Below are 26,375 nucleotides of genomic sequence, written 5' to 3'. Positions count from 1 at the left end.
CCCAGAGCAGAGAACGCCAAATACTGTTGCTGCTCATCACACTGAGTTGACTTTACTGGGCCAGTAGGATACACGGTCTCTGAGCTGCCTTATTAAGGGTGATAGTAAGGATAAAAATGCTGAGTTGTTAATGCCTTTGCACAAGCCACTCTTTATTAGAACCCATCCCTTTTTGTAATCCTGCACATCGGTTTGAAATATTACTAAAAACAAAAATAACCCTGAAGCATATTCGATTTTTGACCTTCTTTCATTCCCCTAGATGACTTGTGAGTAGTTTAAATTTGTTAAGTTGGATTTTCTTTCAGGATAGGAAAGAACAGTCTCTACACAGATCTGGTTGGAGAGAACATGGTTTAATTAAAGGCAAAGCTGATTTCAGCAGCTGCAGGTCTTGCACAGACAGACCAAAACAAATAAACAAAAACAAAAAGAAACACAAAAGAAAGTTTGCTACACAGAACCAGTTTCTGATGAAGATTCTCCTTTCCCTCCTCATTACTCCACACTGAGGATGATAAGGCGAGGAACCCCGCCCCAAGAGTCAAAAAACATTCCAAACACCAAATTCTCATGCAGAAATGGGGCTGCAGACGGGACGTGGGCACTGCGGGAGCGAGACGGCGAACCTGGTGGGCGTGTCGAGGGTGCAAGAGTTGGTGACAGTTCAAACACTGGAATGTTGCAGCTGCCTGAATGCAGAGCTCAAACACACAAAGTGGGTAAAGGCAGCAGGGAAGGAGGCTCGGGAGGGAGGGGATGGGAGGACGGTGGTCACGGAGGAGGGGCTGGAGAGAAGCACAAAGGGTTTCATATTGCCATTGGGTGGGGGACTGCACCCTTTCAGACCTTTCAAAAAAAAAAACAACAAAAAACCCCAAACACCGTGTCAAACTAAAAGAGCAATGATGTAAGCATTCGGACTCCAACCACTCTCTCGGAAGAGCAATGAGCATGAATCTCACCCCCTTTCATTGCTGGGGTTGCCCAGACTCCAGTGACGACCGGGGCTCCTGGATGTGCTTTGCTCTGTAGCTGTTTTCCAGCTCTTGAGTCCCACGCTAGCTCCACACACTCACACGCACCGCCCCTCCCCTCCAGGGAGCAGACGGGCCAGTGTGCACACACACAAACACTCACACACACACACGAGCGCGCGCGCGAAGGAGAGCCCTCCCAGAAAACAAACCCTACACTAGCACAGCAACTGGACATTTAGATTGTTTCCATAATTTCCCCTTAAAATATTACTTTGCCAGGAAATGACTATCAGAAATGCTGTCCTTCTGTTTCTACACAAGAAAAATCTTCAGTCCTCTTTCCTTCTAATAAATATCAGATAAAAAGTTTCTTTTCCTTTCTTCCGCCTTTTCCAGAATGGACTCCGTTGTGTTTTCCTTCTGTGCCTGATGCACACGTGTCTGTGTCGCCTTGAATTTCACTCTGAAAGTGGAGGCTGGGAGACCACAGCCGGGCAGGGGCCTGGCTGCTCAGTGGGCCATGCGCACGCCGCCACTTCCTTCCTCTTCAGACTGTCTTTTGGGCCCCAACTGCTGGCCCCCATGCTGTTGCTTGTTGGCGAGATGTTGTACACATTAGGAATAAAAACGATTACAGCACACAGCACAGGGTAGAAAGGGGGTGGAGGTAGGGACAGGAGGAGGTGGGTGGTAAGTAGGATGGGGGCACAAAAACCAACCAAACAAAAAGTAACCACACTGAAAGCTTCTACCTATTAAACTGTGTCAGGCCATGAATGGACTAGCCTGCCTGCTGTGGGACTGCCTGCAACACTACCGTAAGATGGACAGGAGTCACAAACGTTCCTTTAGAGCCCTACGGCAGTCCTCGGCTAGTCCAGCCCAGCACCACCAGCCATGCGGCATCCTCAGTGGGGGCTCGAGCACCTACAGAGTGGAGGGCATTTCCGGCTGGAGTCTCCAGGCTAGAGGAGGGCCCACCAGAACCTTCTGAGTCCAAGCAGAGGCCGCGTCCTCGCCCTCATGGACCGTTTCCACGGGCTGCAGAGGTCGGTTTCCCCATCCTGTCACCACCGACCTCTCACAGGAGCAGTGCACGGGGTTTTTCCTTGCTACACACTGACTAGAAGAAGCACATCTGTGTATGGAAGAATTCAGTGTGATATCTTACTACTGAGAGTAACAATAATAAAAGATGTTCAGGAGTAATTTCAACTACATTCTCAGTCAGCAAAGCAATCATTAATGGATTCCTATTTTATTCCCCAAAGAGGAAAAAAAAAGGACTGAGAAGTTCCCATTGGCTTCTCCCATCTGCCTTCCCTTCTCAGCTTTCACTTCCCATGTGGCTGGGGACATGCACGATGGAGAAGGTGAGAGGCGGTGATATCAGGTAACTGAGTGAGACAAACAGCAGTTCCTCTCCCCCTCCGGAAGGCCCCGGGGGGACGGAGAGTTCCTGATGGTTTTTTCTTTTTGTTGCACTGCGGACATTTCGTGCACACTCAGCGGGCTGGTGGAATACTTACACCCTCTCAACAGCGAGACACAGAAAAGAGGGCTGCCACCTGCAGGGGACTGCGTGGGTCAGTCCTGCAAACCCAGCATGCCATGGTTTATGGAGCCTTCATTCCCAGGGTGCCGCTCTGGCCTCAGTGTGGAGGGTTCATGGCGCCTTGGCCCCGCTGCTGTTTCTGCTTCTGCTGCATTAACAGCTGCTCCAAAGCGGAAGGTCCAGGATGCATCATGGAACTGGACCAGATAGACTGAAAAACAGCCCAGAGCTTGTCAGCAGAGGTCACATGCCTGGTTGTCTGAAAGGGATCTGATTTTCAATCCCAGCCAAACATAAAGGTGTATGTGTCCCAAGATCCCCAAACCCTGAAAAAATCCAGCTATTACAAGGAGTTGTTGTAAGACCAGGTCCTTCAAGACTGGTTAGTTAGTTCTCATTAAGATCATTTTAAACCAGAAAAGGTGAAAGTATGTTTTCTATAAAGTCTTTTTACTAAAACTCAGCTCCATGTGAGAACAGACACTGACTAGAAAGGTTTTAGGCCGGCAAAACATTTATGAAATTAGATATCCTTCTTTTACTTGTTCAGAAAAGGAGTAAAGAAAATATTTCAAGATGAGTCAGAATTTTCTTAATCTTAGAATCCAACTAAAACCTTCATGTCTGTCCCCCTGAGGATACTGGTTTATCACTAGTGAATTCAAAAATTCAACAACAACAACAAAAAATCCTTTTAAAGAATCTTATAATGCAGACCATGCTTCTAAGACTTTGCCAGATATACAGTATAAATCAAATAATCCTAAGGGCCTTAGGAATAAGACTAGCTATTTATGTGACTGAAAGCAGAGATATCTCGAATGGTTCTTGTTCCTGATCCACTCACCTTTAGGCTTTCCATGAGGACAGCAGAGGAATCCTCCATGGATGGGCCATGGCCTGTCCAGGAGCCACTTGGAGTGCTGGCCTGATGCCAACTGCTCTCAGAGGATGATGTTGCTGAGAGATAATCGATGCCAAACCCACCCATGGCTAGGAATGAAGAGAAAAGAATAATTCAAGAAGATGTTCTTTCACTGCCAAAGATCCAGGAAGGACACAGAGTAAGTTAGTTCACTTCTGCTAAGCAATGAAGACTGGATCTCACCTGGCTTATCAGTTTTCCACCGGTCTGCAGTTCTCCTATCCCTGTTATCTGGAGTCCCAATGGGTCCAAAATTGGAGAATGGGACAGAATTGTGGTTGTGTGTTGGAGGGGAGCTTGGCAGGCTGCTTGGGTTGGAGGAATGAGGAGATTGGCTGGCTGGTGTTGAATGATCTATTGAATAACAGCAACGCAGGACATTAAATAGAGATGTTTCACAAACATACCAAGAATGAAAGTTTCCAGTAGATTTGATCACTTAAATTCTCTTAAAAATAACCACAGGGTTTCAGGAGAAAGGCAAAATAAAGGCCCCCAGAGGGACCCTGCCAGATGTACTAGTCTGTCTTACTGTACATGTCCAAGACACGTTCCTTACCTTAAAAATAAAAATGTAGACAGTTTTGTCAAACGTATGCACTGTTTTGGTGTGCCTGTTTCAGATAAGTATATACTGGTCTTCTCTATCAGAGCAGAATTGCCTAACCGTAAGAATTTTCCTGCAAAGAATGAATATCTACAAATAAAACTAAAAAACAGCTGCAAACCTTAAGATAAAACTCATATTTTTCTCCCTTACAACTGTGCTCATTACTGAGACTGTAAAACAGCTTTTTTTAATGGCATTTATTATGTGAACCAGCTCACCAGGCTTTTTTACACCCCATTTTCCTTCAGAAGTTACTTTAAAAACAAATACAAACGACAACAACAATAAAAATCATAGTAACAGACAAAAACCACCAAATACATAAAATTATCAAACCACACTATCTTTTGAGTGTACGGCTAATAATGCAAAGTCTATAATGTAAAGACTAGTCGATACCTGAACTGGCAGGAAGAGATGGAGACCATGGAGTCCCTTCAAAAAGCGAGTACAGTGAGGTTTCCTGGGGAGCCACTGAGGGATTAAGTTCTGCTTTGGAGCTGGTTGTCAGGTTCTTCCCGTATACCTCATTGAACACACTGTTATTTGGGTATCGCTCCTGAAAGACAATGACCACCAAGTGAACAGACTCACTCCAATGAAAGAAAATGTAGTGTTCATGCACGTGGATGCTTGATGGATCTTAAGACTTTCTTTGCAAGACAAACTTTTGAAGTTTGTCTTATGTTTCTTTCAGTTTTCCTGTTTTTATTCATTTGCTTTTTACTTTCCCTCACCCTTTATCCTGCTCTATGTAAACCGCCCAGGTTAAAAAGTACGAATAATTTACTTGGCTCAACAAGAGAGCCCCAAAGATTTTATTATTAATGAGAAGTTAAACAATTCAAACTTACAAAAGTCTCCAGTATACCCTAATCAAAGCGGGGCAGGGGGCGGGGTGAGGGGGAGGTGGAGGTGGTAAAATCAGATACCTGGAAAACACCAATATATGGAAGAGAAAGGAAAGAGAAAAACAGATGTATTGAGATAGACTGGAAAAGAAAACGCTAGCCCACAGCAGGATGCCTCACTGTTTACGCACCTGATTGAGGGAGAATCCGGTGAGGGACAGGAAAGAGGATGAATGTGACATGAGCTCTGAGGGCTTCTCCAGTAAGGATTTCTTCATAGTCCCAGAGGGAAAACAAAAGATAGTTAAATTATGCTTTCCATTTTCTTAGTACTAATTTTAAAATACCATACAAGCAAAATAAAAGACCACAATTTAAGAATATCTGTATTCACCTCTCTTGTACAAATTAAAGCTTAGAAAGTATCAATTCAATTTGGATTAATTTTTATTAATACCATGGTCTCGCTAAGGGCCAGTCGTCACAGGTGAGTCAGACAGAACCCTCCTGATCAGTGCTTCTAACTTAAGCACAGAAATCCTGGCAGGGACCCCGGAAACTGGCAGTACTGAGTATTCACTGGGTAAGAACCTCAGGAATCCCTGTCACTAGCTGCATTTAAAATACTCTCAAAACAAGACACTGAGCTGATCAAACACTGTTTTCTTCCTAATTTGTTGCCCCCTTGCTAGAATCTTAAAAAACGGACATTAATGACTTTAAAAAAGCCTTTAGATCCATTTGACAACTGGTTTTGTTAGCATGGTTCCTAAGCAACTCTATCTGTGGTATGTATTCAAACACTTGCTCAAGTCAAGTTTACATTTATTGGTCCTTAAGAAACTCACTGATTAAAAAAAAAAAAAAAGCTGAATCTCTGATGCTCACTATCACTGAACTCTTGGTCAACAAAGCATTTATTAAACACTTGCTACATGCAAGGCACTGTCACACACATGACATCATTAATGATGTTAAATACAGGAAGGGCTATAGTTAAGGTTGTTTTTTTTTTAACATGACAAAACCCCACTAAAAGCACCCCCCTCCTTGTTTCATCATTAGGGTCATTTCCAGCGGAGAAGGTAAGCACAACAAGAATTAAGGGATTAGGAAACAAGTGAACAGAAAGGCGCTCTGACCCTAGGCCCTTAAGCCACCCAGCAAAAAAAAAAAAAACAAAAAAACCCCACAAACACAGCAAGAAAGGCAAACAGGTAGAATCAGCAGTTTAGCAGCTGGGCTCTCCACGACCTCTAGGCGCTGTCACCGCACTACTACCATCTCGGTGTCCAGCGGATCTTTTATTCCTGCTCATTTGGGGAGGGCGGGGAGTGGGAGGTCTGTGTGGCCACTCACTCAGAAAAATTCTTAAGGGAACTTCAAGTGCCAGAGATGGCAGTTTCTGTCAGGAGAGCCATTAAGCTTTTATTTCTAACACTAAAATCAGTGCACTGTAGTCCTGTGAATGTTCTCTTACCTTGTGTTTATGGGAAAGAAACAGCAAGAAAGTGGAACTCAAAAATGTTTCACACTTTATTAAGATCAGGGAGGGGGGAAAAAACCTCCTAGCATACTTCTTTCTTGCAGTTCCCGACCTCAGTAAAACATGTAAATAATGGCATCCTTTGAAATGCAGACTGGGATACAGAAGATTATTTTTAAAAGATACTACTAATCAATTCTGAGACCTTATCTCTGGGCTCACTCATTGATGGTACTCCAATCATGTTTTTAAATAGAGTCCTCTTCATATTACAAATCTGGCTCTGAATTTAGATCAGGGCTCTTAGTTAACCAAACAGAAAAGAACCACTTACTGTTCAGTAAAATCAATCTAGAATATTTTTATTCAGTAAAACATCTGGAACTTTATTTCATTTCATATTTTGAATACATGAGGAAAAATCTCACTGTTCCTAAGCAAGATTAAATGACACCTAAAATTCCTGGGTCCAGGTGGAAATGACACCTGAAAAGGAGGTTAATTTCCCAGCATTACATCCTGTGTGTGCCCAGCCCTGCAGGATGCTCTCTGGATAACATATATTACAAAGCTACAAGATTTGAGGAAACTATGGGACAGAAAAGTTTTACCACATTTTACTGTCATGTGAATCTTAGTTTGGGCAATCAGGAAATAAGCTTTAAAATTCTGGTAAAAAAAGGAAAGCCCTAGAAAGAAGAAACTACCTATTCTACTACAAAATCTCAGAAGAAAAGGCAGGGGTTACAGCAAGAAAAAGAATTACATCAAATACATACAAAGAGGCTTCGTCCAGGAAGAGAGGCGAGAGGCCCCAGCAGAGCTGGGTAAAGATCAGGAGGGTTAGAAAAAATCAGCTCTTCCTCTTCCTCCAAGGCAGCCAGACTCTTTAACAGGTCCGGAGGAAGCAGAGGGGAGCCTTTGGGGTCCTAGTGACAGAAAGGATCACAGTGAGATGCAATGTGGGATGACAAAAGCACAGCGGAGTAGTCGCATCATTAGGGGGATGAAGGCAGGTAAAGTCAAGGAGGAAGCTGTAAGGAACAGAAGACAGCGCTATGCAAAGAGGAAAAGGCTTCCAAACACGGAAGCAAGGTGACACAAGGACAATGAGAAGGAAAGAACAAGACAGCAGAAAGAGGCAAAGACAGTGGCCAGCAGAGCAGAACACAAAAGGCTAGTGGACAGCCAGCGCAATGACGCAAGGCAGCAAAGAGACGAGCGTATCTTGGGCTAACGGAGAAACAGCTTTTTTTTTTAAAAGGTACCAACACACACCTGTTTCTCATGAGTAAAAAGGGCAAAGACAGGGAACTCCACCATCAAAGGTGACAGGCTAAATTTGTTCCTCTCAGAAAGCCACTTGCTTAAATATGCAGTAAATCTACTTTTAAACTTAAGAGGATTCAGCCCAACTGAGAGGAGCTTTGTCTCAGAATTCTCTAATGTGCTGCCTTAGAGATTTCTGCACATGGTCCTCTCTGCCAGACCGTCACAGTTCAACGTCAGGAACGGCGTTCTTCAGCTTCCCCAAATTTACGTGGTGTGAAGAGGGCGCCAAGAGCTGCACCCACTCACTCAGTGGCGGTCTGTAGCACTAACGAAATCAGAGGGACCTTTAAACATCCACCTGAGATATCTGAAGTGCCTGGTGACAGGGAAGGACACGCACCTCAAATGGCATCCTGGGCACAGGGTCCTGCTCTGGACGGAAGACTCCCGGGGACCGTTTGCCCCTGCGGTCCACACTGGCTTGCTGTGCCATCACAGCTCTGTTATCAGCAGCGCTGTAGGAAGAATCCCAGTAGAACTCCGGGATCTTGACTTCTGAGGGGTTATGGTTATATGGCTCCATGGGGAAAGGCTTCATTGTTTTCTCTAGAGGCTGCTGCTGCCTTACAGGAGGTTGCAACGACGGCTCAAACAGTTTTATGGGGTCTTGGGTTTGAAGGTAGTAGGGCTGTTTCACAGGCATGATTTTCCCTAATGGGCCTTGAACCTGAGGGGGATTCCACAGCTGTTTGGAGGCATCTGCCTGTTGATACTAAAAAAAGAGATGCCTGGTTCACCAAGATGAGGATAAAAATGCAATGTTACTTCACTCAGGACTCACAGAGAGAACTTGAGAGATTTTACCACCAACAAAACTCCGGGTCATGCAGGGTTCTTTGCTCTTTAAGTTTTTCAATAAGCAGAGCTTTCTGGGAACAGATTAAGGGCACTGAGTTCATATTCTCTTTCAATTCCAATATTAAGAGGTTTAATAAATGAGGCTGTGAGTGTGGGTGGGTGGGCATGCATCCATTTCCCCTTCTGCTTCAAGTGCTGCCGGATGATGATACTTAAGACTGGTGTCACAGTTCTCTTAACATCTCATCAAGAGCACGATTCTGTTTCCCTTCTGTAGTTCAGGTTTAAATACGGGAAATTATTTACAGAAAATCCCTTTCTATAAAGCCAACAAGCAGTAGCAAGAAAGTATGGTAGGTAATATCTATTCTCCTTTACAAAAGTAAAAAGAACAACTGAACTTCCCTCAACAGCAAAGACTGCTGTGTTCCCATAATCATTACAAGTCTAAGAAAAAAGTAGCTGAATGCTTTTGTTTTTTAAATTGGAGGATAACTGCATTACAATGTCGTATGCTTTCTGCCATACAACAACCTGAATCAGCCGCAGGTACACATACAGCCCCTCCCTCCCACATCCCACCCCTGCCCCACCCCATCCTACCTGCCCACCCCGTTCCACCCTCCCCAGGTTGAGCTCCCTGTGTCATAAAGCAACTTCCCATTAGCTCTCTATTTGACTGAGGGAGGTGGATTAACTAGTATTTTGAATGAACTTGACACTGAATGATTCCAGGTGCTCCTCTCCTCACCTCAGCTGGAAGCACACACAACTAACTCACCTGCTGGAATCCAGAGTGGTGAGGAGGACTTTTCCCCAAAGCCGGCACAGCTTTTGTAGGGGACTGTTGCTGCTGAGCTAGAGCTTGAACCTGCAGCTGGCCTGCAGTCTGTGCTGCTGGCGGAGCTGGCAGAGGTGGGAGGGGCTGCTGGGAAGGTGGCTGAGGCTGCTGAGGTCCCTGGGTCACTGGCCCTGGTCCGGAGGGCCGTTGCTGGCTGTAAGGAATGTGGGACTGTTTCCCAGCTTGCACCTGGTTTCCTGGTGGAGAGTGAGCTGTAGGCTGAAGAAAGGTTCCTGGGACAGAAACACCAGCTGGGAAGGTGTAACCTGAGCCCATAGAAAATGCCACAGGAGGGGGGATAACATATGTTGGGGGCGGGAACCCTTCAAAACAGAAGAACATCGTTTTAGTTCTAAGGAAACTTAGCAAACGAAAGACAAAAATTAGTCATCTGGGGCTGGGGTGGAGAAGAGGTTTTCTAATAAATCACGAAAGACAGGCATCAAGCATCAAGTAAGATGCAAGTGTCAACCTTTAACCCGATTTCAAGAATTAAATACAGATTACTGCCTGCTACTTCTATCCACTGAGGCAACTGGAGTGTCCTAAAGGTTTCTCGGATGCCATGTTTAATGACAGGCACTCCTACATAACAACGAGCACGCACTTGGGCATAAACTACAGGCAAATGGCTCAAAAATCATTGAAACCTTAGGGGAAAGAGAACTCCTTATACCTTTTGATATTAAGGATTTAGTCATGTCCCGCAGAGTCTAGAATTTCTCAGCAGGTGAACAGAAACTCCTACACAGACGGAATTCAGCAGAAGACATTGCAAAACATGTATTTACCTGGCCGGCTGGGAAGAGGAGGGAAGGCTCCAGGGTGATGAATGGGGATGAACTGGGAGTTACTTGCTTGACTTGGGGTTTGAGTTACAGGTGTTTTCCTGGCTTCAGACACTGGAGTCTTTCTTAACTCTGTCTGAGATTTTACCTATGACCAACCAGAAGCAAGACTACCTATAATAATCTGAAACTCAAATGAGACAGAAAGCAGCACCTACTCTAACAAAGGATTTAAAAGCCTATGTTAAAAAAAAAGTAAAGTACATGCTTATTCACTTCACCTAAATTAAAAATGGGAACATCAAATTACTTAAATACCTCAAAAAGCTGTTAAGGGCTTAGTTTTACTTGTATAGTTATTCTGCTTTCACAAAATCACAGAAGTACGAAATATGGAAGAGGACTGAGAACTGATTTCTTTTATAAATGAGACACCCAATGCCAACAGGTTGAAACAGTTGCCTATTATCTTAAGCCAATGTTATCGGCCCCAGGGCCCTGTATTCTCTAATTCATTAAGAACATACATGAATTGATAATGACCACTAGCTCACAGATGAGACACTTTGGCCCTCAGTGTAACTTCATCTGGGAAGCTTTAAAGGTATCAGTCAAGCATCCACCCTGCAACCCTACCACCCCCAGAATAAATGAGGATACTTTCAGCAATAAAAAAATCAGGCCTGAGATCCTACACGTGGCGCCAGAGAAGCAGATGCCATATGCATTGCTCAAGTAATATAAAGATGAATAAAATGAGGAAAACTGGCAGCATGTAATAGAAAACTTAGGATGAGGTACAGAGGGTGGTGATACACTGATTATTGTCAGGCTTTCTTTAATCACAGATACTCAGATTTAAAAGGGATGAGAGACTGGAAGAAGATTTCATTTTCCTGGACCTTTCTGGGAGGCAGTTGCAGAGGATGAAGGCAGAGCAGGCGGGAAACAGCTGAGCTCTTTACCCTAAAACGCTGACCTCTGGCTTTACAGCTCTTTCGGCGTTTGTCCCTTGCCTTTCCCCAGCGCCCCTCTCTCTCTGTGCCTTTCCTCAATTTCTACCATGTTCTTTCTCTGTTTCTCCCCCTACTACTAGTATTAAAATGGAACTATTATGTTCTTTCCCCAAAAAACCTTGTAAGGGAAATACACTGTAGATACTGTTTATCTGAAAGCAGCTTTCAAAAATGTAAGATTCCTCATGCCTACTGTAAATAAATATATTTGCCAAAATGTGTTCAATGAATCAAATGGCTACAAACACTGGTGGTATTAATAAGACCAGCACAGAGTAAAGACCTTTTTCTGTTTATATGAAATCATCTGTATCTCTTTGGAAAGATACATACATATATATATATATATAAACAAGTCACTAATAACTGAGTAGTGTTTATCTTTCCCCAGCAGGAGACTTGGATTCTTGCTTTACAAATTCTCATGAGTCAGGATAACACTGAGGTTATACAATGCTACTGGCTGGGGCAGATAGAAATGTCAAGGAAAATCTTTTTCCAAAAATGTGTTTCATTTTGTATAGTGAATCTGGGGGGAAAAAAAAACATAAAACCCCACGAAACACCACTGTGTAAGCCTCAACATACTCAACTATGTGGGATCTATAAAGATCTCAAATTTTTAAAAAATCGCAGTTATAGCTCCCAAAGAAAATGTAATTATTTATGAAATCAAGAGCTCTGCAACTGGGCTCATTTCCTACTACTTAAACTGGAGAGAACTGACAGAGATGTCCAATCAGGTTAGGATTTTTTCACTCACATTACAACTTCTGTGAACTGACAAGAGTACAGATCTACCATAGTTCTTCACATTACCTTACTATGCAGCCTTCTTAGAGTGCACGGAAGCTTCCAGAATAGCCAATTCTCAAGGGTCTAGGAGCGAATGGAACGCTTGCCTTTTGTGTGAGCCTTCCTCTACCTGCTTTACAGTTCAAACGCAGCTTACCTGCACTGCCACACTCTGCTTTCCTGTTTCCTGTAACTTTTCTAAGGTGCATTTCTTGGTTTCTGTTTTCCTCTTGTTGTTGTCCTTCTTTCCATCATTCTCAGTTACAGCTACTCCTTTGCTATAGTCCCTTCTCACCTCTTTGGGAGGAAAACTTCTTCCTTGGTCTCTGCTCACTTCTCGTGGCTTCATGTTCTCTTTGAAGGTGACCACTGGTTTCTCTCCTGGGTCGCAGTTGTTGCTTAGATTCCGGCCTGTAGATAGCACTGATTTCAGTCCTGGGTTCCCGTCAGCTGCCAGGGACTCTATGATGGTTGTGTCTTGCAGAATGAGGTTCTCTTTGGCTTCACTGGGGTCTTCCAGTATTAACTCTGGGATTTCTGTGATAAACAACAATTTCCCTACCTCATTTTCACACTGAATCAGCCTAAAAAAGTAAAAATAAATCCATATATGAAAAACATAAATCAAAAACAGTAACAGCTGAACTTTGTATGGGTCCCACAGCCTTAAAATGTGGGAAACAGCAGGATGCAATAGCGTGGACTTGGGGAACATAAACAGCAGTTCTGTAGAAACTCACATTCTCATTATGCTACCACACATCGCCACAACACACGCCTAGGCCCTTTTACCATTTTTCTAGTAAGTACAGTTACATCTGCTCAGCGTGTTTTAAGCACAAGACACCAGAATGGGCCCTTGACGTTCCTATTTTATACGTGTGAAAACTGAAGCTCAGAGATGCACAAGCATCATCCTGGTTCGTCTTGACTGAAACTGACCACCATGCATGCCCTTGTCAACACAAATCACCGTGACTGTGAACATACAATTTAGTTAAGATTTATACGGATGTTCATAAATTGGAGAAGCATCTCGTAATAAATAGGGGAGACAAGGCCAATTCCTCTAAAAGAGGCAGGGTAATGAGAAGACAGAGATTAAAGAGATTCTAAAGATCACTAGGGTCATAATCCGATGCTGTGTTCCCAACCTTTTGACTTAAGAGTTTACAATCAATAGCTTTATACCAAAGTGTAAAACTCATATGGGGTGTGTGTATGTATCTGATGAGGAATACCTTGGCTGATTATCTGCAATCCATTTGCCTATAGAGATCAAACGCTGCTGTCGTATTTGTCGTTGCTGACCCTCTTTGTCTCCTGTAATACCCTGGTGACCTTTGGAAAAATCCAAGTTCCTAAAATTGACATAAGCAAATTATAGAAAATTAAACCTAATGAACTGCAATGGCTTCAGATTTTTCCATACAGGTTAGCTATTTGTTGTAATTAGCTGCATTTGCTTGAACTTATTTATACTCTTAAAGACTGTAAATACCATGAAACAAAGCAATATTAATGTGATATTTTTATTTATATTTCACTTTCTCATGGAGGAGTTGAAATAAATCACAATGTTTTATTAGGAATGACTTTTTTTAAAATATAAATAAAGTTTTTATTTAACAGTAAGCTCACATTGTAAGTAACTTACTTCAAACAACCATGGCAATGCTAGAGTCTCTGAGGTATCTATTCTAACAGATAGTATTATCTATTCATTTCAAGGTGAATTCATTTCCAATCTAAATCAGAAAAAAATGAACACATACCATAAAGTGTACAGAGCAAAAAACTCACTGACATTAGAAAAGTAAGTCAACCTAAAAAGTAAGGGTTTTTCAAATTTCTCTTTAAGCTATCTTAAAAAAAAAAAAAAAAAAGCAGCAGCATCTAAGAACTTCCAGGCAGTAGGCCAGAAACTGAGGATACAACGATAAATAGTCTCCTGACCTTAAGGAACAAATAATTATGATTTAATCCGAAGAGATAAAAGCTAAGCAAAGAATAAGAGAAGCATTATAAAAGAAACATTACTGTCTTCTGATAAGCTTTGAAAAGGTTCACAAAATAAGTGATACCTGACCTGGACTCTGGACAGGTATGGTTAAGAGCTTACAGATTAGTAAGTAAGGGAAGGATGAAAGAGGAATGTGAACTTTTCAGGCACAGCATGAACAAAGTTTTGGAGGAATAAAAATACAGAGCTATTCCAGTACAGGTCACAGTTTATGTATAACGTGTAGCTACTGGAGGGGGAAAGGGGTGAAAGTCGCAGGAAATATGGCTGAAAAACTAAGCTTTTGGACATTGAGATAAAAAAGATATTTTAACAACTGGGGATGTGTAAATTGAAGTTTTCTGTACTAGTAATGGGACATCATAAAATCTATACTTTATAACTGCAGAAGCAGAGTAAAAATGGACTAAGGAGAGAACTTTTAAGTAGGGAAGTACATTAGGAAGCTTTTTTATACTCTAGGTAAACAGTGACAAAGGCCACCTACCTGAAAGAAGGTCTCAAAGCCAAGAATCCTTGTAACTCAAACTCCTCTGGAAGTGGTGTTGCTAGAGAACGGCAGAAATCAAGACTTGTAAACATTTTAATTAAAATATTATTGTTCAGCAGGATATTGCTTCCTATATTAAAAAAAGAATATTTTCTAGACAGAAAGAAAGATTAATGCTCATAGTTGTCTGTTCCTCTTTATAGTTACTGTGATAAAATAACTTACCCGTGAAGCCCCTACCTGTGGCCTCTGAGCCCGTGACATTGCCCAAGACTCAAGGCTGAGGAGGATGGGTACGATGGACTATTTTTTCCCCTAGCAGCCTTAAAAATTCATAGCTTGATCCATTAATCACAATGTTTAGATTATCTCCTTGTTAACTCAAAGCACTGAATATCAACATTACATCACCCAGGAGCTTGTAAGAAATACAGAATCTTGGGCATTATCCCAAACCTACGGAATCATAAACTGCATTTTAACAAGATCCCAAGTGATTCATTTGCAAATATGATGCTTGAGGGGCACTGATCTAATAGAAGAAAAATAATCAGAAAGGAGTCAATTACAGTTTGTTCAATGCAGTGCTACTTATAATGGGGCAAAGTTTTAAGCAAATGGATAATGATTAAATAAATTATGGCACAGCCAATAGGATGGACTATTAAGCAGCCTTTAAAAATCACGTTCCAAAATGTTTAAATGACAAAGAAAAATTCTAACAGTATCTCGTTAAACTTATAAAGCGTGTGTGTGTGTGTGTGTGTGTGTGTGTGTGTGTGTGTGTGGCTTAGTCGTGTCCACTCCCCATGGACTGTAGCCCAGACTCCTCTGTCCATGGAATTCTCCAGGCAAGAATACCAGGGTGGGTTGCCATTTCCTTCTCCAGGGGATCTTCCAGACCCAGGGATCAAACCCGGGTTTCCTGTATTGCAGGCAGATTCTTGTGGACTATATCACATAACTTTAACGATATGATATCAATCACATGCAGGTATGTGTATGTATGTACAAAGAAGTAAAAGCCTCAAAGAAAATAGAGTATCGTGAATAGTACAGAGAGTATTTCTGTACGAGAGAACTAAGGGGGACTTGTGTTCTTTATGTTTGTATGTCCCAAATGTCCTGATAAGCAAGTATTATTTTGACAGAGTAATGTTGTTCACTTTAGTTCCCCCAAAAAATAACTATTAAGAATGAGGAAGAAGGGAAGATGGAAAGAATCTGAAAACACTCCTCTCTGGACTCCTATTCAAATGAAGCAGAACAGGAGAATAAGCTGAGAGAATTACAAGAGGATTATTATCTCTATTTCCACTCACTTAACCAATGCAAAGCACAAAGTCTCCTCTGAGATACTGAATTTAAAGTCAAACACTTAAGAACAAAACCTTGTTTTTCTCTGGCCTTAAGCCCACTATTTACTTCCTTTGTGGCTCAGCTGGTAAAGAATCTGCCTGCAATGTGGGAGACCTAAGTTCAATCTCTGGGTTGGAAAGATTCCCTGGAGAAGGGGAAAGGCTACCACTCCAATACTCTGGCCTGGAGAATTCCAAGGACTGCATAGTCCACGGGGTCGCAAACAGTCGGACACAACTGAGCAGCTTTCACTTTCACTAAGCCCACTGGTAGTGACAGAGAACAATGTCAGCAACACAAGGTTAAGGGAGCTCTTACCATTAGTACTTGAAAGATCTTCTTCATGGGGATGGAAACTGTTCAGAAGAGAAATTAGCCACGGCCAAATGCTGTAAATTAAACAGATAGTTCAGACTTTATTTTTGCATGAGAAACCAGAACGCTAATAAGCCATAAAAATGTTACCAACAGGACCTAGACTATGTATTTTTCTCTTGGTTTATCATTTTAAATGCTGTTATGATTTCCTAAAATATAATTACAAATGTGTCTAGATAAGATACACCAGAAGGGCCAAACTTCTATAACAGAGACCTACTACTACAGATTGGTCCCCAGGTTCCTAATTTAACAATCAGAAAAACTGACTTGTCAGTTTTATTCACTGAAAATGGATATTTACTGAGAAACCTTTGACCAGAGAAATAGCACATTATGTTTTTATATTTTTCACATACATTATCAGTTATGGAACCCATTACTAGTTCTTAATCTGTGACAGGGGATGTGGTTACATCATAGTCATATCACATTAAAAGTGATGAATATGCCTTTTTCTTTATGATATAAAAAAGTTCACATTGTTACAATGTCCTTACCTCTGTCTCCTAACACCAAACCTTTGCCAAAGTTTGCAAAATATTAAAAAATATTCTTAATACTTAGTTAAAATATTAAAAATAATTACAATCTACTTAAGATAATATTAAGATTTTCTAGAAATATGTAACCACCATGTTGGTAAAAGAGTGTGGCTTTAAAAAAATTTAAAAAGCCCAGGGTGAGTTGCCCAGGATAGAGAGATTGGATGCATATCATCACATCAGAGAAAAAACCTGGAAGCTGACAGCTGTACACTTTAAAATATGGGAATACGCTACTTTAAAATATATATAAATGAATAATATAGAAAAAATATATAAGGAAACAACATTGAAGAATAAATGTCTGCTACAAGCCTTTGAGGATGTAATGAGTTAAGAGACAGTTGAAAAGGAAGGTTAATAACCTAAAAAAGCATGCTAGACTAGAACAATGTCTCTATGCAACAAATATGAAATCTCAAGAAACAGACAAAAAAGAGTATAAGAAATGACCTAATGATATATTGCTTTACCCCACTGTGGGTTACTTAAGTCTAACTCTGCTTTCTACAAAGAAAAAAAAAATCACTATTTCATGTACTTATCAGTCTAAGAGAACATGTTCTCAAAAAAGTATAGAAGAAAACAAGTTCTAGAAATTATAATGGTCAAAAGCAAGAAACTGAAGTTTACTTGAAGTTCAGAAAATTGTTTTTACCCTCATTTAAAAGATATGAGGATTACTACACCTTGATGTATCTGACACATTAGGAAAATCTTCAGTTTTAGAGAAATACCTCAAACAAGCTGAAAATGAGTAATAACATACTTTAAGATAAAATAAAATACCTGCAAGGACATAATTTAAAGATCCCAATAAATCTGAGAGAAGAAAGGGAGAAGAGTAAATGATACGGAAGAAAAAGGAAAGAAGTTTGAAAATAAAGCTATTTCTTCTGGTTGAATATCCTTTGCGATGATAAGAATGCACAGGGAGTTCCCTGGCAGCCCAGTGGTTAGGACTCGGGGCTGTCGCTGCTGTGACCCAGCTTCAATCACTGGTGGGGGAACGAAGATCCTGCAACTTATGTGGCACAGTGAAAAAAAACTAAAAAAGAAAAGAAAAGAAATGGGAATGCATAGAATGGGCCTAAAGGATCACTCACTGTATAGGAACAAAAAAAAACTAAATAAAAATACCAATGCTTTTTCCATAACATTACTAATACAACTTACTGAACCAAACACAAGTTCTAAAGTACACATGATAAGGAAAAAGGTATAGCTTCTGGTTAAGAAATGAAAATTCTGTGCAAGAAAACACTATCTAAAATATAACTTTACTACCTTGGCATGAAAAAGAGAAGTGTAGTATGCTGTGCTTATGTTGCTAAACTCTGTTCATGACAATATCAAAAATGAAGGCGCTTAAAGTTAGATTTGAGAGGAGAAGAGGTAAGACAAGCACAAAGTAAGAGGGATCATGGGGTCCTGAATGTGGCTAGGACATTTTTCAGGTTGTGACCTTGGTCAATATGTAGATGCTGAGCCACAAAGTAGAAATTTCAGAGACTCTCCCAATATCCACCATCAAAGTATGCAGGAGAGAAGCTTCTCACTCACTGCAAAGCCTTACTGCAGGTATTTATTCTATTGTTGTTTAGGGGCTACGTCATGTCTGACTCTTTTGTGAACCCATGGACTATAACCTGCCAGGCTCCTCTGACAATGGGATTTTCCAGGCAAGAATACTGGAGTGGGTTGCCACGTCCTTCTCTAGGGGATCTTTCTGACCAGGGATTGAAACTGCGGCTTCCTGCATTGTCAGATGAATTCTTTACCAATGAGCCACCAGGGAAGCCCATTTATTCCTATGGCCAAAGGTAAACTGAAAGCTTTCATTTGTCACTGTCTAATGAATAATTCCTAAGAACTGTCAGGAATATTCTGAGTAGAGATTACACGGAAAATCATGAGAGCCCAAATAATAGCCAATTCTCTATGCTTAGAACAAATATAACTCAAACTGGGTGTTACTGAAAGTCAGCAGCAAACAGCTTAGTTAAAAAAAAGAATGGAAGAAGTTAAAAATCTCTTCCCTTCAATTCCTAAACAGAAAATTGGGGTGTATTGTAATGAATAAGAAACAAACTATTTCATTTTGCAATGTGAAAAATGCCTTTCCCCAGGATGACAAGCAGGAATGCGGGAGCACACAGCGAGTCAGAAATCTAAGATTGTGCCTCCCATGAAGAATTCAAACAAGTAAGTGAAAAGCTTACAAAGAAGTCTTCAGTTCAATTTCTAGAGAGTAGGTGGAAAATACAAGTCCTCCACTGTTCCAATATTGTGTTAGAAGGCAGTTTCTACATATCTGTGGATATCAAACAAACAAAGCACACAGCTAATGGGAAATTCCGAGATACTTACTACTGTCTTTCATCCACCACTGCCTCCTGAAACACCCTGGGTCTGAGTCTCAGCCAGTCCATGGACACCTTGACGGCAGGTAGGGGATAGGCATTGTAGGATTCCTCCTGAGACTTGTTCTGGAGAGGACACTTGCACAGGATGCCAAGAAAAGACACTTAAAGAAAAAATGTGTGCACAAAGAATAAAATATTTGAAATTGTGTACCAGTCCAAATTAAAATATTACTACGAGCCTTGGGCTGTATGCTACTTAACACTTAAATATCTTACAGCTTCCTTCTAAAAAGACATCTTCTTTTCTACATTAGCAATGTCACAGATACAGTTGATGAAGGGGATGTCAGCAGATAAAAGGAGAGAACTTAGGGTTTAGGCCTCCTGATTCAGTATTACGAAATAAACACTTTTTCATGTTACTAATGGTTTGTTGCAACGATGAAAATGTCAAAGTTCATGCTTCCCAAAAAAGATGGCACAGGAAGTTAAATGATTTAATACTCACTAAAGAGGGCCAGCAACTGTGTCCAACACAGCTGCTCATCTTGGCTATAACTATGCTGCTCTGTTTCGTTGCTAAAGTCACGAAGATGATGAAGTTGAAACAGGTTAATGACAGTGACGTGAACTAACTGCTGAGAGTTGAAAGCTTTCTGGAATAGCAGCCTCTATAAAAGAAGACAGGAATACTGAATATATTATCAAGAACTGAAGCTGTCTTCAGCACAATTAAACTGGCAGTCTGCATTTAAACCACAACGGTAACATTTATAGATGAGTATTTTAATTGAATATGATGCAGTCGGATGTTTCTCATGTTGACTTTCTGCCCTGAAAAGATTTAACCCAGTCACCACAGAGCTGTTTTTTGTTTTTTTTTTTAACAATGCTTTTTACTGCAAGAAACTATGTATTTTTTAATATGATCCGAGAAAAACTTTTTAGAGGACTATTAATAAATTTATACATTTTAATTCATCAGAAGCTATTTTATAAGAGATGGAAACATACTAAAATATGAAACCAGGACCAATGATGACAAAATAGGTGCACATAGTGAAAATCAAAATTTCAAGTAAAAAGAGGCAAAATGCATGTTTCTGAACTCTTGGCATGTAACAAATGTCTTCCAAACTTGGTCATAAAGTTTACTCTTTCAAAGGCTTGACACATTTAAAGAAATTTATTTATAAATGAGATATATAGCAAAAACATATCTGAAACACAGGGTAAAGGATAATCCAAAGCAATCATTAACAAGTATTATAGGCCACCTGATGCAAAGAGCCAACTCATTTGAAAAGACCCTGATGTTGGGAAAGATTGAGGACAGGAGAAGAAGGGGACGACAGAGGATGAGATGGTTGGATGGCATCACCAACTCAATGGACATGGGTTTGGGTGGACTCCGGGAGCTGGTGATGGACAGGGAGGCCTGGTGTGCTGCGGTTCATGGGGTCGCAAAGAGTTGGACATGACTGAGTGACTGAACTGAACTGAACAGGCATTTGTACAAATAATTATACTGACACATTCCTCTATCAGGAAAGCAACGGCCTTCACAACCACATTTCTTTGACTTAAGAAGTGTATGCTCACAGTGATCTGCTGAGCATCCCCGTGAGGAAGGCTTCACCTGCACGCTCTCAGCTGCCTTAACTTCATCACCCTGCTACCTCAATATGTGCAGTAGTGTAGAGTACTCCCACAGAAAACAGTTTTCCAACACAAGTTCCTGACAAACTTGATAGCTATTAGAGACGACATCCTGGTTTCACCTTACACTTGAGCCACGGCCAAATACCCTCCCTCCCCAGGCCAAACTTCTGGAGAAAGTGGGGTTCACCGCCACTAGCCTTATGATGGGAAATGGATTATGTCACTTACACTTCTACCAGCAGTGACAAGAGATCCTACCATCTCAGAAATTTATAGCTGCTTGTGTCCAGCCTATTCTGAGATTTTTTTTTCACCATAAAGAATGTGAAACATCCAGAATAAGTTCCATAATTCTACTAACAAGATCTTTCACATTATCATTGGAAAAAACACAGTTCTATTTCTCTTTAATTCTATTCTCCCTATCATCCTGCCATCTGTCTTTCCAGTATGTACATCAAGAATGCTTACTCCTTTTCAAATGGCATCGACCATTTTTCTTTCCTTTACTCTGAATATCTTGAAATGTTATTTCGTTCCCAGAGTGCTCCTATAAAACTCTTCTTTCGTTTTCTACATCCAACTTTACAGATCAGCTGACTATTCACATAAACACCTAAGACTGGCATGAGAATATTGTTTTTCAAGAAGTGTGCTTTTCTATGAGTATAATTTATAGTAATGTATCCCTTGTATCTATAAATCCAGTGGCATTTATTTTAGAAGGCAATGTTCTACTGAACAAAATTTTTTTCCTAGTTTATGTACAGAAACATAGCATATGAAAGCAGCCTAGGACTAGCAAATGATAATGCAAGTTCATGAAGGTACAGACTGTGTCCTGTTCTCCTCTATATCTCTAAGAGCTTAGAGAAGTGAGAGAAGTGCAGAGTATACAATAGGACTCAAACACTTAGTGAAGGAATAACCCATACTTTTAGAAATACATAACTATTAAGTTGTAATTTCATAACATTTGGATTGCATTATAGTAACAGGTTAAACTGGGACTGACTTTTTGTTACTCAAAGACACTTGCAACGCAGTTAAGGATTATACTGAACTAAATACTGTTAAGAAACAGCACACATTTAACAGATATAAAAGCCGTGTATCTCAGTTCCTAAACCCAGATCTTAAGTCCTCCAATGAGGACTTAAGGACCTCTCAAGTTGGTACATGTTTCTGCTTAGTAGGTAAAGACTTGCTGGTAAGACAGATACACTGAGATTTACATGTGGATAATACTAATTATCTGTAAAAGCTTTAGAAATACTTACTCAACTATGCTAAAATTTCACTCCAACAATGTTCTTCTGACATTTCAATACTGGCTAAGGTTTAAAATAGATCTGCCTCATACTATGTTTAACTTCAGAGTGTTGGAATAATACTTTAAAGTGTTATTTTAGCAATTGCCCACATACACCCACCAGAACTTCACATGCAAAAATATATATCTGAAGACAGTATTAGTGTCTGAGGTTGAACCAAATTGACTACAAAATTGACTAGCTTCTATATGAGAATGACTTAGAGAAGATCTCATGAAGGTAGGTCCCCCCTCCCTCCCCATTTACGGAGTATATCTTGAATAGAATCAGAGTTGGAAGCAATCTCAAAAGATCACTTGGTCCAACCCCCTGCTATTCAATGAGACTGCAACTAAACCATTCAAGAAAAATGGCTGTCAATCTGACTTTTAAGCTCTCAAAAGAGAGATCTCCTAGTAAGCCCCTACAGGTCTCTATTTAAATTTTAAGATTTTATTTCCGACCTCAGGAAGACAAAGATGTGTTCTTTTAAAATAATCTTTCATATATCTGAAAACTTACAATGAATAATATTTAGACTTGTTTTTCTAGGCTGAACAGCCTAGGGCTTTAAAAAGTTGGTTGTTTCTTTCATGTACCCAACCCCATAAATCATGGGCTAAGTTTAAATAGGTCACTAACAGAAGCAGAGAACAGCAGGGGACTCTAAAAGCTTATTTCAAAAACAAACTATGTCAATTATAGTTACTTGGTATAATCTCTTACACATAAAAAGTATCAACTAAAAAATGATCGTCTATAAAAACTATTTCACACTGATTTTATCTGGCTAATTTACTGTCTTTTAACTAAGTTCTACAATCTCTGGAATGTGAAACCTCTATAATACTTCATAGACAATTTCCCGGTTACAGACAATTCCTCAGTTCAGTTCAGTTCAGTTCAGTCGCTCAGTCGTGTCCGACTCTTTGCAACCCCATGAATCGCAGCATGCCAGGCCTCTCTTTCCATCACCAACTCCCGGAGTTCACTCAGACTCACGTCCATCGAGTCAGTGATGCCATCCAGCCATCTCATCCTCTGTCGTCCCCTTCTCCTCCTGCCCCCAATCCCTCCCAGCATCAGAGTCTTTTCCAATGAGTCTACTCTTCGCATGAGGTGGCCAAAGTACTGGAGTTTCAGCTTTAGCATCATTCCTTCCAAAGAAATCCCAGGGCTGATCTCCTTCAGAATGGACTGGTTGGATCTCCTTGCAGTCCAAGGGACTCTCAAGAGTCTTCTCCAACACCACAGTTCAAAAGCATCAATTCTTCGGCGCTCAGCCTTCTTCACAGTCCAACTCTCACATCCATACATGACCACAGGAAAAACCATAGTTACAGACAATTCCCCAAGTGTATAGACACTCAAAAGTAACCTAGGAATATGTTCTTTGAGACTGTCTTGTTCACTGTTGATTTCAGTGACTAAAACAGTGACTGACACATACTAGTCAAATATTTGTTGAATAAATGAACTAAAAATAAAACAGTTAATTTTAACTCCTCCAATATTATATATATTTTACTACATCATTTAAACTAAGTTAATATACTAATAAAAATTACTTTCATACATATAACTAGAAAAAAGGTTCCTTAATTTTATCTCCTTGTACAAATTAGTGAAATATATGCCTGCTGAATGAAATTCTCATTACTTTCCTTCAGTCAATCACAAATCCTGAGGGATCAAAGCACAGTAAGAACAATGAGCTCAGTTCGCAGAATGGAATTACTACCAATAAAGTAGGCAACCAGATCACATCTAAATACAGAAAACATCAAATGCAGGACTTTCAAAACTGAGAAAAGAAAGGTGCTCGATCTGACAGGGAAGGAGGAAAATTTGTCTTTTCCCACTATGATATTTTCTGCCAAATGGCAGCTACTTAGTGAAAACATGTCTGCTGTACTTCTTTATATAGATAGCACCTCAGTTTAAACTGAAGGAATGCGGTTTGCCAGAATTTCACATGCTTTAAATTTCGGTTTTATCAACATTTCATAATTAAGTAATGACATAAAACTGGGAGTGAGTCTCCTCCAAATCATATGCTTCCTCATTTAGACAAGAAAAAATTCTGTTTAAAAAAATCTAACCTTAAACTGTTCTTCCAACTTCTCTCGAAGAGGGCTCAACTTTTCCAAGCTCTTACTCAGGTACACATGACCGTGGAATTTAATAAAGGCCTTGATGAAGTCAGAAACACCCCATTTGGTTTTCACCTCATCCCGGCTGAAATGAAAGAAAAACTTTCATGAATCTTAAACAGCAAAATGGCTCAAACGTCTTACAGGAGACTTTGATTTTCAAAAACACGTTATTTGAGCACCTGTGAGTCAGGGAGTGGATTGTGTTCTCAATGACTTTTCAACTGTAACACGCTCAGATGAATTACTACTCAGCAGCCTGTACTACTCCACTGGGAACAACTCAGAGACTGGTTGAAATTCAGTGGCGACTACATGCAAAACTGTTGTAATACATATGTTTAGATTTTAGGCAAATATGAGAGACAGGAAGCATGAGCAACTGGCCATTATTTCTTGTATGCCCAAATTTGAGTCCATTTGGAAAAGTCAACCTTACCTTTCCAGTGCTTTAGAAAGTGCTTTTTGTAGATTAGTAGAGGCAGCTGGGAAAGGGAATTTCACAGCAATGCTTCTGCAGTAGTAGAAAATTGTAGTCAGATGGTCTCCTTTGGAAGAAGCTAAGATAGCCAACTGATTGTAAGGCTGACCTAGAGGAGAAAGTAAGATTCTAAAGTAATCCAAGATGCAATGAAGTCTTGCTATCACAGAATGCAGAAGGTCAGTTTTTAAATCTCTGTATTAACAATGGGGAGCATTTTATAAAGTAAATCCCATGACTAGCTCGTTAAAAATGGCCTAGTAGCACACTTTAGTGATGGCACATAGGTTAAAAAGTCATATGATTAGGGTGGAGGGCACTCTAAGTTCAAATAAGACTTTGGAAAGGGCTAGACAGGAAGTATTTTTTGCTTTGTGGGCCAGTCTCTACCACAACTACTCAACTCTGCCACTGCAGTGGGAAAATAGCCACAGACAGCATGAAACAGTGTGTCCCAATGCCATCCCTGCTTGCAAGGGACTCCTTTAGAATCTAACGGACTTTCAATGTGGCTTAACAAGAATGCATATCACCAAACACCTACAGTAATTTAATTCAAGAATCACTCCTAACGCCCATTTAGAGAGCCATCAAAAGACAAAAGCATTATCTTTTTGTAATAAGAGAGAATTTTTCCAGGAGGGAAATTATGGTATTAAAAAGAAAAGTATTATTATTATTCTTGGGGAAGCCAGTTGTTGAAGCAATTTTAGATCCCATTAGAGGATATTCTATTCATAGTGCTTTACTGACAACAGTAATAATATTTTTATTTCCAATTGCACAGAATATACAGTTAAAAGGAAAAATACAATAATCAATACCAAAACTGAAAATATCTTTTGGCTTCTTACACTTAAAAGAGGAGCCCTGAACTACCTATTTTCTATTTTTCTACTGAGAGTAAAGTGTCATAACCAACTCACCATTAGAGGGGACAAGCTGAGCCGCATGCCTATAGTAGGACTCTGCCTGGCTGGTCTGGTTTCTGTATCGAGCTAAGAGGAAGGAAAAAAAAAGCTCAGTTTAAAAACAAACACACAGATAAAAACAACCATTAGGGTAATTCCAAAACAGCTATAGTTTAAAGATTTAAAGTTAATAAATACATTAAAATTAAGTTAAGATGATTAAAGACAAAGCATTTTAAAACAAATTAACTACAGGATTACGTGTGAAGTGTCCATCCGGCCTTCCTATCTGGGACACTCAGCATGGAACCCACTTCAAAGCTTACCTAGGCCCCATTTTCAGGTCCTCCAGTGTCATGCCATCACCAGCTCTCACTACGGACTATGCTGGTGACCTGGGGCCGGCCCACAGAAGGGGTGAGTTATATGGCACTTAAAAACAAAACAAAACAAAAAACACTATACAATATGATCTGAAATTTATGTATTTCTTTAATATCTTTATAAAGTGATTTTGAAAAATGCCTCATACCTATTGAAATATTATTTATGTGTGTGCAAAGAACACACTGAAAGCAAAAGCAATCTAGATATACTACTACTCGATGAATCTCCCTGTAGAAATTGGTGCTTGCTTTGATGTGACCTCTCCTGGAGTGAATGATTTATGACATCAAGAAATCTAAAAATCTCTGAATGTAAATCCACTCCTTGTTA

General features: G+C 40.3%; 1 protein-coding gene across 13 annotated transcripts in view; it reads right to left on the bottom strand.

Annotated features, from left to right (window-relative positions):
* Window positions 1-335: 335 nt before the first annotated feature.
* SMG7 (SMG7 nonsense mediated mRNA decay factor) overlaps window positions 336-26,375 on the bottom strand; it is an 86,264-nt gene continuing 60,224 nt past the window's right edge. For 3 of the 13 annotated variants that reach the window (XM_005217296.5, XM_059875452.1, XM_005217297.5), the window contains 18 exons: window positions 25,674-25,745; window positions 24,706-24,856; window positions 24,216-24,351; window positions 19,647-19,809; window positions 19,143-19,299; window positions 16,168-16,238; window positions 14,488-14,548; window positions 13,219-13,338; window positions 12,135-12,561; window positions 10,170-10,314; window positions 9,319-9,701; window positions 8,080-8,451; window positions 7,187-7,336; window positions 5,113-5,193; window positions 4,470-4,629; window positions 3,644-3,814; window positions 3,383-3,528; window positions 338-2,746 (listed from right to left, as the gene is read on the bottom strand). In XM_005217296.5, the coding sequence (XP_005217353.1) occupies window positions 2,633-2,746; window positions 3,383-3,528; window positions 3,644-3,814; window positions 4,470-4,629; window positions 5,113-5,193; window positions 7,187-7,336; window positions 8,080-8,451; window positions 9,319-9,701; window positions 10,170-10,314; window positions 12,135-12,561; window positions 13,219-13,338; window positions 14,488-14,548; window positions 16,168-16,238; window positions 19,143-19,299; window positions 19,647-19,809; window positions 24,216-24,351; window positions 24,706-24,856; window positions 25,674-25,745 (3,080 nt within the window). In that variant the 3' untranslated portion in view covers window positions 338-2,632. Of the gene's footprint in view, window positions 2,747-3,382; window positions 3,529-3,643; window positions 3,815-4,469; window positions 4,630-5,112; window positions 5,194-7,186; window positions 7,337-8,079; window positions 8,452-9,318; window positions 9,702-10,169; window positions 10,315-12,134; window positions 12,562-13,218; window positions 13,339-14,487; window positions 14,549-16,167; window positions 16,239-19,142; window positions 19,300-19,646; window positions 19,810-24,215; window positions 24,352-24,705; window positions 24,857-25,673; window positions 25,746-26,375 lie in introns of all 13 variants that reach the window. The other 10 variants (XM_010813526.4, XM_024976348.2, XM_024976349.2 and 7 more) reach the window with 7 other exon arrangements.

The sequence above is a fragment of the Bos taurus genome, chromosome 16, assembly GCF_002263795.3.
Source record: "Bos taurus isolate L1 Dominette 01449 registration number 42190680 breed Hereford chromosome 16, ARS-UCD2.0, whole genome shotgun sequence".
In the NCBI taxonomy this organism is placed as follows: domain Eukaryota; kingdom Metazoa; phylum Chordata; class Mammalia; order Artiodactyla; family Bovidae; genus Bos; species Bos taurus.
Note: the sequence above shows the minus strand (reverse complement) of the source record. Positions and strands in the feature narration are given on the sequence as shown.